This window comes from Xenopus tropicalis, chromosome 7 (assembly GCF_000004195.4).
Source record: "Xenopus tropicalis strain Nigerian chromosome 7, UCB_Xtro_10.0, whole genome shotgun sequence".
Classification (NCBI taxonomy): Eukaryota; Metazoa; Chordata; class Amphibia; order Anura; family Pipidae; genus Xenopus; species Xenopus tropicalis.
Genome location: NC_030683.2, coordinates 94800190 through 94813312, shown reverse-complemented (window position 1 = coordinate 94813312; position 13123 = coordinate 94800190). Strand labels below are relative to the sequence as shown.

The window sequence follows — 13123 nt, the reverse complement described above, 5'->3', positions numbered from 1 at the left end:
TGACTTTGGAAAGCCGAAGCAATGCGTAGGCCGGTGGTAAGGCATTTTTGTAGCAGCAGAGATTTATCATTATACATTAGCCAAAAGTAGCCTTACCCTCAAACCCTTCATACAGCTCAGGCAAAATACTGACATTCTGTCTAATTTATTACCTCTCCATGGGTTTAATTATTATATAGGCCCTCTTTTGGGCCTATATAAGGCTTGGCAACAGAATATACTGTCAATTACTACTGCTCCTTGTCATTGTATATCTGTGGAGCCAGAACTAATAGTGGTATTAGATATTTGCTAAGGGGCTACTTTATGCTCTGCTATAATTTTAATATTAATTTTTAACAGAATGGTATTGGTCATTGGTTTGTGATTTTGTATAAAAGACCTAGAAACCTTTTCATTGTGTGACTGTGAAGAGTATGAGTTTGTCACCAATTAGTTTTCCTTTCTTTCTCACTCTTTATTGTTTCCTTCTTAATATTTAGCCAGAGACAAAAATGCAAATATTTTTTTATGATCACTGGAAATTAATTTTATGTGTCATATAATAAACTTAAAGAAATTCAAGTTTAAGTTTATTTGATCATTGTGTATAATTTATTTAATTTGAAGCAATAAGTTAGGGACAGCAGTTATGTTATAGAGCAAGCATATTGCTATGCTGTCCTAAATATATCTATTGAAGGACAGTTGTAGCATTTTTAGTGGCAGTAGGAGGAAAAGCACATAATTTTTTTAACATTGTGTTTGTTGCTCTGGTTCTAAGTATATCATGTTACATTGTTGCATAGTAATTTCAGTTCACTCAACCTTCAAGTTCAGCCTTTGTGTCCCACCTGGCACTGTTGATCCATAAAAAAAACTCTGTAGCTTTTACATAACCTCTTTAAATGAATAAATATTTTACCCTAGATGTTTTAATCTATACAGAAAGATATACAAACACCTGTGGAAGGCAAACAGGGAGTCTTGATGGTTGATGCAACTAATTATAAAGGGTTTATTTTATAGAGGGTATGAGTAACCCTGCTGTACTTGCCTTACAGAGTGAAATAAGCAAGAGTGAATCTGCAGAGAAATCTCAACACAATCAAGAAAAGACCCCCCAGGACAATACATTTCTCCATAAAAGGTAAACTCACTAGGTAATTGTAAACTCTGATTTACAACTATTATAAAATACACATTTTAGTATCTCAGCAAAACTGAGAATGCTTGGGATTTTAACTGTTATAGAAGCAGCCCTCTGCAGTTGCCCTGGCCTAACTTTCTCATTTAGATGAGAAAGCCCCATTACGGTCTTCTATCTTTTTTTCTTCTTTTAAACCTGGGCAAACACCAAAATATTGAATAGGTTCTTGGGGTGTACATGCATGCATATAGCATTTTTTGGAGGGGGGCAAAAGTACTGTGAATAGAGGCCCTTAGAAGCTATGTGTGGGAGTAGTATTTGTGTACTTCTGTGCCAACCCAGAAGGAAGCAGCCCTGCATTAGTAATAATTCATGTGCTTGTTTCAGCCCCTAGTAACCCCCATTTTTGTCACAGTCATATATATTTAATTTATTTATTTCCTGGTATTTATATAGCACTGACACTTTTTTGCATTGCTTTATCATATATTTGTTGTACATTGGATGCAGAAAAGTTGATATTCCAAATAATCAATACAGAAAGTGAATCAAAGTTAGCTGCAAGACATCCAGCCAAGTCTGATGCAAAATACCTTGGCCTGTCTCTTTACTAATGTGCAGTAGACATCTGTATGAATTACTAATAGCAGTCTAATGTGGATTTTATAGTTTATGCTCTCTTTTAAAGTTATAAAGTTGCCATAAAATAATCTGCGCTAATTCCTATAAGGGCAGTGTGAATCCCTTGTTGCTGTTATACAAGGTACATAAAAACAATGATTTATATGATTGATACTGTATCTGCTTTCTATATATGCCCTACCTATTATTAACTTTTAGTTTGATAAAGACATCCATATTGTAAGCCAGTCTGCGGTTAGTTTTTTACATTTTTTTTTTATTTTTGTGGTTCATGAAATATAATTTTTTCCTGCAAAGTTCTGGCTTGGAATTTCAATTGCTTTCTGGTTGCTAGGACTTTATTAACCTAGCAACAATGCAGCCGTTTGGAATTCAAAATGAAAAATCAGTAGGCAAGACCTGCAAAGAAAAAGATCAGTTCTAAAAGTAAAAAAATAATAAAAAAAATAAGTAACAAACTAAAAGATAAAGTAAAAGTGACACCGCTGTAATACAAGCTGACTTGATCACACCTTTAACATGGAACGCTACTTTTAAAATATGTAGCAGTGAATACGTATATCCTTGCAATATTTACTAAAAAAGTGCCCCATGTAAATGAGTGTTCTGTAGGATGGTGTTGGGTAGACAGATTGCATCGGATGTAGTTGCATGGGGAAAAAAATGGGACTGATTAAAAAATATGATGTGTAAACTACATGGTACATTTGCCATCTGACACAATGCTCCTGTCGGAAGGGAACAATGCATGCTTCGTCTGTATTCGACAAGATAAAATGTGATGGTGTCGGAAAGACCTTTTTTTCTCTGAAATACACTGTCAGATGCAGACGCATGAACAAAATACACCATATGACTATCTGATTCAACTTGCATGACACCAGTGGGGATCAGATTTTGTTGGCTGCCACAAAATATTGTGCTGTTGTGTGACAAGATTTTGTGGGTCATAAAATCTGACCCTCAAATTCTCCCATGTAGTTTTGACATAAAAAGGACGCTTCCTTTGTGACAAACGGACATTTAAACATTATACTCACTAGGCCACTATTGTCTGTGTTTCATCAAAGTATGAAAGTTCTTCCATACAAGTTGAATAATATTGAATAATATGTGAATAATATGTGATGTGGTTCTCCCATTTCTTAAAATTATATATACGTGCTGGATTGTTAATTACATGGTACTCTGGTCACATTCATGCTGTAGACATCTTCTGTTTAGCTCTGTAGTGTGCAAGATAAGGATAACAAGACTTACTCACTTATTCTTATCAGTTTTGAATGTGGCGATTAGTTGCCGTGACGCAGTGAAAAACCATACGCGATTAGTTGCAGTGACTGACACAGAACCCTATGGAGGGGAAGTCGCTGCGATTAGTCACTGCAACCTGAGAATTTCGGAGAATTACATTGCAGAACTAGAACCTGTTTAAAAAAAACTGTAATCCAAACCTGCAGATTATTTACTGTTATTCAGATATCAGCTTGAAATTGAAGAAAAAGAATGTCAGAATAAAGCATTACTTCATAAACTACAGAAGCTGCAGAGCAAGTATGATGAAACTGTGGAGCGCAACGAAGAGCTGGAATCTATTTTGGGAGAGACTCAGAATCAAACAAAGGAACAAATCAGTTATTTAGAATGTGAAGTTGAAGGTTTACAAAGAACAGTAAGTATTGTCCCAAACTGTATAATACTCATCTTTAACTAAAAACTTTATTACTAGGTGTTTAACTTCACCCTTGTGGCTGTAAAACAGTATAGTGCTTTGTGTGCCATGAATAGAAGGGTAACATGTTCTAATTCTTCCACTATCTTCACTGGAAGAGAAATCTACCCTGTGATTGAAAACAATCAATAAATCCTTTCCATTACTGACTGCTGATAAAATTTTATCTGATCCAAATAGATGGTGAAATGATAATTAAAGTAACAGGGAGGCTTGGCACTTTAGCATTTTGTGCATTGACAGACATTGTTCCCTATGTGGACAGACCAACTATGATCCATTGAGATTGTATGACAATCTTTACAAACTGTCCCTCAAGTACTAAAAGGCAGTGTACATACTGTAATGCAAACACATTCAGACATAAAATTCTCAGAATATACAAGTTATTTGCATATTTGTTTTTTAACCTTTGTATTAATCATGGGTATGTTTTACTGTTCAGACTTTCACTGAGTACTGAATTGTTAATAAACTGGGCACTGCTTGTTGCATTCTGCTTGCAGTACTCCAGATCCTCCACTAGGGAGCAAACTGACAGCCAGCAGAAACTTCTCTGGCCAGGGGGGATCCTGCAAATGGAGTAAATGGAATGTGGTTGCTTGGAAACTGCAAACACTAAAGTCAGATCAAACTACACTTTTTGTTTACTACTGCTACAGAGATCGTTGAACAGATGTAAGTTTGTATTCTTTAATGAACTCTGAGTACATTAATAATTCATAAGTTAACAGCATGTGTTTTTATGCACTCATCACTTTTATAATTCAAAATGAAGCAATAGCTACTCGGAGACTGAAAGGTGTATAGAAAAAGCTGGCATTTATTCACCGAAGACTTGTTTGGTTCCATGAAAATGCATATCTTTTATTTTCTTAAAGATCATGAATTTAGAGGCCCAGCTGACCAAACTGCGTGAAAAGAGTGATGCAACTGGGAAAGACCAAGTAATGGAACACCATATCAAAAAGGGAGTGGATTTACAGCAGGTCAGATTTCCTAAATTTATAGATTAACTGGTTGTTTTTCTTATTATACAATGTATAAAATGAATCCCTCAGCAGATTGCCTGACATAAATGTTACCAATGTTACTGAATGTACATTTGTAATCATGTGAATACAAATTGCTGTTTCTGACGACCACTGTCTAGCAAAATCAGTGACCCTAAAATAGTCATGCTACTTTTGAAAGGTGATAACTTGCAGATAAGGGGAGTCTGGGCTGGAAGGATGTCTTACAATAAATACAATTTATTATATATATATTCTATTTCTGTCATAAAATGTCTGAATTCAGAAGGTATTCAGAGATGGAGCAAGTAACTTATTCACACTGTGGCTGAAGAATGTCATAAACTGGCTGTTAATCTGCCATTGCTGCTTAGTCCCTTTATTAAAACTGGTACAGGTATGGGGCCCATTATCCAGGATGCTCGGAACCTGGAGTTTTCTGGATAAGGGGTCTTTCCGTAATTTGGATCTCCTACCTTAAGTCTACTAAAAAAATTATTTAAACAGTAATTAATAGGATGGTTTTGGCTCTATATCTTTGTTGGGATGGAGTACAAGGTACTGTTTTATTATTACAAAGAAAAAGGAAACCATTTTTAAAAATGTGAATTGTTTGATTGAAATGTAGTCTATTTGAGATGGCCTTTCTGTAATTCGGACGTTTCCGGATAAGGGGTCCGATATCTGAATAGCAAACAGGATGGATATAGTTCATCTTGCCACTTTCTGTCTGATTGTGCTGAAAAATTATATTTCAGCATATTATTGACACTTCTGCATACAAAAGGGTTCAGCCTGTAAACATCTAGTTGACTGGAAAAAGCTGCTGTACTTCTATTGAATAATTCTGCATATTGAGATTGACTATTCAGAATGGCAGATTTGAAAGTTGTTTTTAGTTTTTGCTGTGCCTTGCTTAAACTCTCTGTAAAAATGATTTATATTTCTATATAAAATCCATATCAAAATATATGTCTAATTATATAGAAGCTTAATAAAAAGGAAGCTTTTTAAATTAGCAGTTTGTCTGTTCATCTAAAAGTGATGTGTCTGTTCATGTCACAACTTGCTCCACTGTATAAAATGCACTCCCAGGTATGCGTACTTTAAAGCATGCTGGAAATATTACAGATTTTTTTCTTAACATGGGAAAAGATTTTACCTACTCAGAATTAACAATTTCAATTCCCAGAATCAAGATATCTTGTGAGGGTGTAGTTAAACTATAACAAAATTAGGAGAAAAATACAGTCCTCTTAAGATCTCTTTAGTTTACTTCTTTTCTTTCTTTCCTTCTAATTTTGTTTTTTCTTTACATTTGAAAGCATTTTATTATTTACATTATAATTAATGAACCAAGAATGGTTTCAGTATGTCCTAAAGAAGCAAAATTATGTTTTCATCCCTCAAATTAATGCCCTTGTTTTATGCAGGACAGTACTTTATTTGCCGGGATTATTATTTCTACCAAAGTGCATAGCCTTGCTCTTATCAGCATTGAACCTCATTTGCCAGTCTGAAGAGCAATTTAACTAAATTGAAAATGATGGCTTTGCACAATTTAGTAACATCAGTAAAGATACAGACAGTACTTTCAATACCCACATCTAGGTCATTAATAACAAGTTAAAAAACAAAGGACCAAGGACAGACCCCTAAGGTACTCCAACTACAACATTGGTCCAATTAGAAAATTCTCCATTTACCACCACTCTTTGTTATTTATTCATCAGCCAGTTCTCTATCCAAGTATAAACATTATGTTTCAGGTCAGTATTCCTTAATTTAAGCCAGGGATCCCCAACCTTTTATACTCATGAGCCACATTTAAATGGAAAAAAATGTTGGGAAGCAACACAAGTATGGAAAAAGTTCCTGAAGGTGCAAATAAGAGCTATAATTGGCTATTTGGTAGCCCCTATGTGAACTGACAGCCTATAGAACCACTAGTTTGGGATCACTGATTTAAGCAGTAACCTTCTGTGTTGTACTGTATCAAATGCCTAACCAAAGTCTAAGTAGATCGCATCCACTGAGACCCCAATGTCTAGGCTTCTGCTGCATCAATTGCCTAAAAACAAAAAGAGAAGAATGTTGTTTTTTGTTGAGGTGGCTTTTATTTGTAAGGCACCCCCAGTAAATACAGTCGCTAACTTTGGACCTATTAATAGATGTAAGTACAGGCACTTTATGTTGTTCTATTGTTTTTGCCTACTTGCCATAAGTCATTGATTATTATTGCTTGGACATTTTTTAGAAGTATTTTGCTTGAGTATTTTTCGAGGTTATGCGATAAATGCAAGAAAACTTAAACATTTTGCTTTTTTAATTTCTTAGAGTTCATCTCTTACCAATGAGTGCAAATGGTTAAAAGAGAAGCAGACATCTATGTCAGCTATGCTTTTGGAAAAAGAACAAATTTGCCATCAGTTAGAAGAGAAGATTGAGAGCCTTGAGAATGAGATGTATGCTATGAGGTAACATATATACTTTATATACTGAAATGTGCAGGTGTCTCTACACCCCCTGACTGCAAACCTGTCTAGGAGTCTTACAAGCACACTATGTAGTCTGCATGAAAAATACAATTGCTGTCTAAAAGCAAAGGCTATTTAATGGAGCCCCTCTGAACTGCAACCTAGCAGAAGTGGCATTACATTAGAACCCTGATTTTGCATTTCCCAGGGGACTGTGTCAAAACGACATAAATTTCAGGAAAACAAAATAGTATTAAATGCAGAAAACAAAGTCTGGGTTCTACTGTATTAAAATACAAGTTGAGTAGGCTGGAAAGCTTGTTTGCTGAGGATCGCCTCAGATCTTGTATACAGTCTGCAGAAGTCAGATATGTACAGGACCTGCATGTAACGTAATCAGCCTGAAGGCTGGTAAATTTATTTAATAACACTTGTCATTTTTACCTAGCATATAATTTATCTATGTTCAGATCTAACTGTTCAATGCAACTGTGCTGCTTTTGTAGTGGTGTATTATTAAAATGTAAGGGGAGGGTGACTATAAAATGGTGCAGACATTGGTACTGTAAGGCATTCCATGTTTTCCCTTTGTACCTTTTTATAAAAAAATATGTAATGTAGTTTTGCAGTTTGGAACTTAAGCTGATATTCAGTTGTTATGGTCCTGCTTCCCTAGCAGCCAGGCAGTGGTTTAAAAGGCAGACTGTGAGATGAACAGAAAAGGGCCTGAAAAGATAAATTGAAAAATTCTAGGAAAAAGATTAGGAAATGCTAATTCATTGGTGGGGGGGAAGGGGTGCCAAAATGTTAAAGGGTCACCTTCAGGTTAACTTTTTGTATGTTATAGAATGGCCTATTCTTAGCAACTTATTTATCAATATATTTTTATTTTTTTATAGTTTTTGAATTAAGTGCCACTCACCGCAGCAGCCAAATACGATTGCTCTGTGAGGCTACAATTTTATTGTTAATATTTCCTTTTATTACTTATCCTTATCTCCTCTATTCAAGTTCTTGTCTCTCTTTCAAATTAATGTCTGGTTGCTAGGTTAAATTGGACCCTAGCAACCAGATAGCTGCTGAAATTTCAAATTGAAGAGTTACAGAACAAAAACCTACTCAAAAAAACAGAAAAAATAAAAAATTACAAACATATGCAAACTGTCTCAGAATATCACACTCTACATTATACTAAAAGTTAATTTAAAGCTGAACTACCCCTTTAAATTACTATGTTTTCCCTAAGTGCTCTTTTTCTGAAAAAAAACAGGCTTGGGTTTGCAAATTTGCAGTAGAGTAAAATTTTCTAAATGTACTCTTATGCACAGGTGTCTGTGTTAAAGATGCCTGGCAAGGTAAGTAAGTAGTAAATAGTAGTGCAGTGCTCCATTATTTTTACTCTCTAGGCTGATGCATTTTTTTCTTAAAGGAGAACTAAAGCCTAATTAAAGATATAGGCCCTAAATTTTGTAAATTGTGCTTCTGTACCAGCCCAAGCCAACCACAGAACTTTAGAAATGAAGATCTGTGCCTCCAAAGATGCCCTAGTAGCTCCCCATCTTCTCAACTGCACATGCTCTGTGCTGCTGTCACTTACTGAGCTTAGGCCCTGACACACAATATACTCTATCTATATATAGAATATAAATGTCACAATATGAGGCTGATTAGTAATTAACACAAATAATTACTGCATGGCAGCTCTAAAACTAGTACTGTTAGCATCAGACTTTAATCATCAGCCCGTTAGGATCAGCTTATAAGACAGACAAACATTTTCTTTGTTCGATAATATACGACAACCCCAAAACTTAGTTTCTCAACAGCTGCTCAGTGCACAGAGATGTTGAACCTTTATGGCATGTCTAGCCATATTAATTTTTAGGGTTTAGTTCTCATTTAAAAGGAAGCAGCCTAGTAAAAACCTGGGAAGAAATTGGATGTTTTAACAGTCACTAACCCTATATTCTGCCTCAGGAAAAAAACAATAATTTGTTGTTTTCAAGGTATGTTAATATTTCTTTCCATCTGATATTTTTCCTTCCATTTATTTTAAAGCATCGCACTAGCAGAAAGCAAAAAAAAATCTGAAATATTGCAGAAGAAGATAAATGAAGGGATGGGAGAGAATCAAAAACTTTGGGAAGAGAATATCCATCTCCGACAAGATGTTAACACCACAAGGCAGGAGCTTCAAACCAAACGAGAAGAGAATGCACGGATAAAGCAAGAGATTCTGAATATGCAAGAAAAAGTGCCTAGACCACAGATCTGTGCAGATGGAGCAGAAGAAATTGTTCCAAATGTATGTGGTATAACATTCTAGTTCAGTGATCCCCATCCAGTGGCTTGTGAGCAACATGTTGCTCACCAGCCTCTTGGAAGTTGCTCTCAGTGTCCCCAAAGCAAGTGCTCATTTTTTAATTCCTGGCTTGGTGGCAAATTTTGGTTGAATAAAAACAAGATGTACTACCAAACAAAGCCTCATGCTGCATAGGAGCTTATAGTCTGCATAGGGGCTATCCAGTCACAGCCCTTATTTGGCACCTCCATGAACTTTTATGATGCTTGTGTTGTTCCCCAGGTCTTTTTAACTATGCTCACGAATAAGAAAGGTTGGGGACCCCTGTTTTAGTTAAATATGCCAATACATGCTTCCAAAAGGTAAAAAACCGCTTATATGGCAACTACCATGAAGTCTATTTTTAAATCCCCCAGGATCTTTACACTTTACTGCAAGTGTGAATGTCTTAAAGGAGAGCTGAAGCTTAACAAAGAATTAGAAATGGTATGCATTAAGTTTTGGGCTTCCATGCCAGCATAAAGCCACCACAGCCCTTTAGCAGTGGAGGTTTGTGCCTCTGAAGATGCTCCCTGAATCTCCCCACAGCAAATACTATAGCCTGCTGTCCATTTCTGAGCTTAAAGACTGACTTACAGTATATAGTAAATATACAATTGAAAGAAGGACTATGCTGAAAATGAAATTTTAATATAAGCTTTTTCTAATTGAAATAAGACACTTTCCATATGCAAATAATGAAATATTCTGTACCATTTGTGAAATCAATCAAATTATTTTTAACCGTCTCCATATCAGCAATCTTTCTCTCTTAATGCAGTAGTTGGAGTCAGATTTTAATAGACAAATATAGTAATGCACCAAATCCATGACTCTGTTTGGGATTTGGCCAAGATTTGGCTTTTTTCGGCAGGATTTGGATTCGGCCAAATCCACACTCCTGGCTAAACCGAATCTGAATCCTTAAAATCATGTGACTTTTTGGCACCTAAACATGGACCTTTAAACCTTCTGTAATTTGCATATGCAGATTCAGTTCGGTTTTCAGCCAAATCTTTTACAAAGGATTCGGGGTTCGTCCGAATCCAAAAAAGTGGATTTGGTGCATCGCTAGTCAAACACTTCACTGGCGTGTGCTCACTTTGCATAGATAGTGCATTACTGTCTTTCAAGATAAGCACGAGCACTACGCCGCACTGCACACCCACCTACCCATGTGGCTGGGGTCTACTAGATTTACTTCCGGTTTTAAAGTAAATGTATAAAATGGAGCACGGAGTAACTAAATGAGTATCTAATCTATGTGCTAAAATGACTCAGCTTTGTTTATGCTAGCTACATTTCATAAACTGCCCTATTAATGTTTTTGCTTTAGAGGAAAACAATGGTAGCCCCCAGTTATAGACTTCATGATCAGAATGACCTGTGCCAGCTCAGCCTGGTACTTATTAGCCCATGTTTGGTGCTAAAGCGATTGCCCCCCCTGATTACTTTTTAAATGGGGTGCAGTCAGTTGGGAAGGCAGACAGGGACTGCATGGGACTACAATGTGTTTTTTTCCTAAAGGTTGTGCACAGGTTCCCTGTGTCATCAGATTATTGGCCTGCATGCCAAATAAAGTGCACAAAGATCCTCTCACATGGCTACTTTGACAAATGAAGAAACCTAACTGTGCACGCTCAATTTTCACTTTTAGGCAAAATAATTAGTTGGATTGGGTTTATTTTCCCTTTAGAGCAAATTTATATAATGAAACAAAAACACAACTGAACAAGCAAACATAACCTCTAGACTTTTTTTTTGTTCTCTATAATTTGTCCTATTTATTTCTTCGAAGGCTTCCAGCAATGTGCACAGCTGTTTCACATACGCCTTTATTAGGTGCCTGGAAGAATGTAGTCTTCTTTGTGTCCTTAGATGATCCCAGTTCTTTACATTGCCACTGATCCTTTTCCTTTCAACTTACATCTAAACCACTGAATTCTGCAAGAGACTTCCCCTTACATACAAATACTTCCCTGTACTTCCGAGAAGGAATATTTAAAAGAGCAGTTCATTTTTAAGAAGGATCACCAGCAGCCCCAGCTGTCTCATGTTGCGCTGAAAAAATATATTCTTTTCTAGCCGTATCCTTAGTTCACCCTGCTTCACTGTTAATATGCAGCAGGAGATGCTGCTGCTGCTTTATAAGCTGCCTGTGATTTGTGACAGCTCACTGTAGGCTTCACAGATGAAAGTCGTTCTAGGGCTTCACTTTGCTTTGTTCATAGTATGAAAAAATTGTACATTAGGCATAATTCATTCCTTATAATATGACTAGAATATTTCATAGTCTATTAATGTTTTGGCTTTTTATAATAGCTCCTTTACCGCAATACACTGGTTTTTAACATATGTTAACTTACTCATTTAGTCCATACTGGACAAAACTGAAGTACCCCGGCTGTGGCAGCTGCCAGAATTTCATTGCCAAGTGAAAGCTGAAGTTTTATGTTAATGAGAAATAAGAAGATTGAACGTGTGATGTCTTGTATAATGTGCTGCACAACTTGTAATTTACTTTAAGTCTCCCGAGTCTCTAAATCTGACTTTTATCCATAGTTACCTGGTGCTTGTGGCCTGACAGGCTTGGTGTTTTTAGGGTTACACTTTAGCTCTGCCCTGCTGCTATTTTTACTTCAGTATGAGCTCTTACGTGCCTCATTTTAAGCATCTGGAAAAAATCGTTCAGCATAGGCTTAACATAGCATAGAAAAAAAAATTATATTTGCTAACAACATGCAAACTTATTTAAGGTTCTGGTGATAAAAAGTAAGTACTGCTACCTTTACATTAGTGTTGTTAACGTGATTTAGAAGGGAGACAACCATGTTAGATTAAACAGAGCTCCCATGTTTCTTGCTTGAGCCCTTATGTTCCCCAGGATATCCTTCTGTGTTCCCAGCAATTCACACTGCCTGGCACTCTTTCTCTTGCGCCCTTAAGCATTTCCCTCTAAGCCCACAGAACAAGGGTGCTGAACAACTGTTGTGGTGTGTAGGAATGCAGAACTCAAAGGCTTGCCTCAGGTGACACATTATGGGTCCCTATGTCTCCACAATCCCCTTTATTACAAAAAGATGTATTTCTACAATGGAGAAGCATGAGCTAAAATGAGGTTTATAAATGATTTAGAACAAATTACTGAATACCCAAACCTGATTCCAGAACTTAATCTGGGTTTTTGGAGAAAACAACTGGATTAAATTTCTGACTTACTATCAAATTAAAATGATAATTTGATAAAACCCATGAAGAAACAAAATCATACAAAATAAATCATCCTATCTAAGCATCTTATATTATAGTTTCACAGGTGTGTGCATTTTGGTGCAGTTTTATGTTTTGTTATTGACTGTGGTTTATTAGAGAGTCAATAATATTCTCTTCACAATCTCAGTTTCTGTTCCATTTGGCAGCTCTTAGCAGGAGACACTCTGATCCAACAACAACATGAGGAAATCCGCCAGCTGCGCCAAGATCTACACAGAGCCCAGCATCTGTGCAGCTCAGCAGAGAAAGAACTACGATATGAAAGGGACAAAAACCTGGATATCAAGAAGCAACATTTCTGTCTGGAGCAAGCCAACACTATGGTATTCTTTCTTTTATGCTGCCACAACTGAGCATATCAATTTAGAGGGAAGGAATACTGCACCTGAAACAAATGCACTTGGACAGTGTTTACAAATGCTTTTCTAAAAGGTGTGCAGTATTTTTTACTGTATTTCAAGGAACCAACCACTGCCCCCCATAGTAAGCATAGACTTTTTGTTTACCGCGCATTCA

The 13123-nt window shown here is 36.3% G+C and overlaps 1 protein-coding gene across 2 annotated transcripts in view; it reads left to right on the top strand.

Moving 5' to 3' along the window:
- ccdc30 (coiled-coil domain containing 30) overlaps positions 1-13123 on the top strand; it is a 59267-nt gene that overhangs the window by 16445 nt on the left and 29699 nt on the right. For both annotated transcript variants that reach the window (XM_031905555.1, XM_012952756.3), the window contains 6 exons: positions 1044-1129; positions 3251-3443; positions 4385-4492; positions 6854-6993; positions 9052-9298; positions 12754-12930. In XM_031905555.1, coding sequence (XP_031761415.1) covers positions 1044-1129; positions 3251-3443; positions 4385-4492; positions 6854-6993; positions 9052-9298; positions 12754-12930 — 951 coding nt within the window. The remainder of the gene's footprint in view (positions 1-1043; positions 1130-3250; positions 3444-4384; positions 4493-6853; positions 6994-9051; positions 9299-12753; positions 12931-13123) is intronic.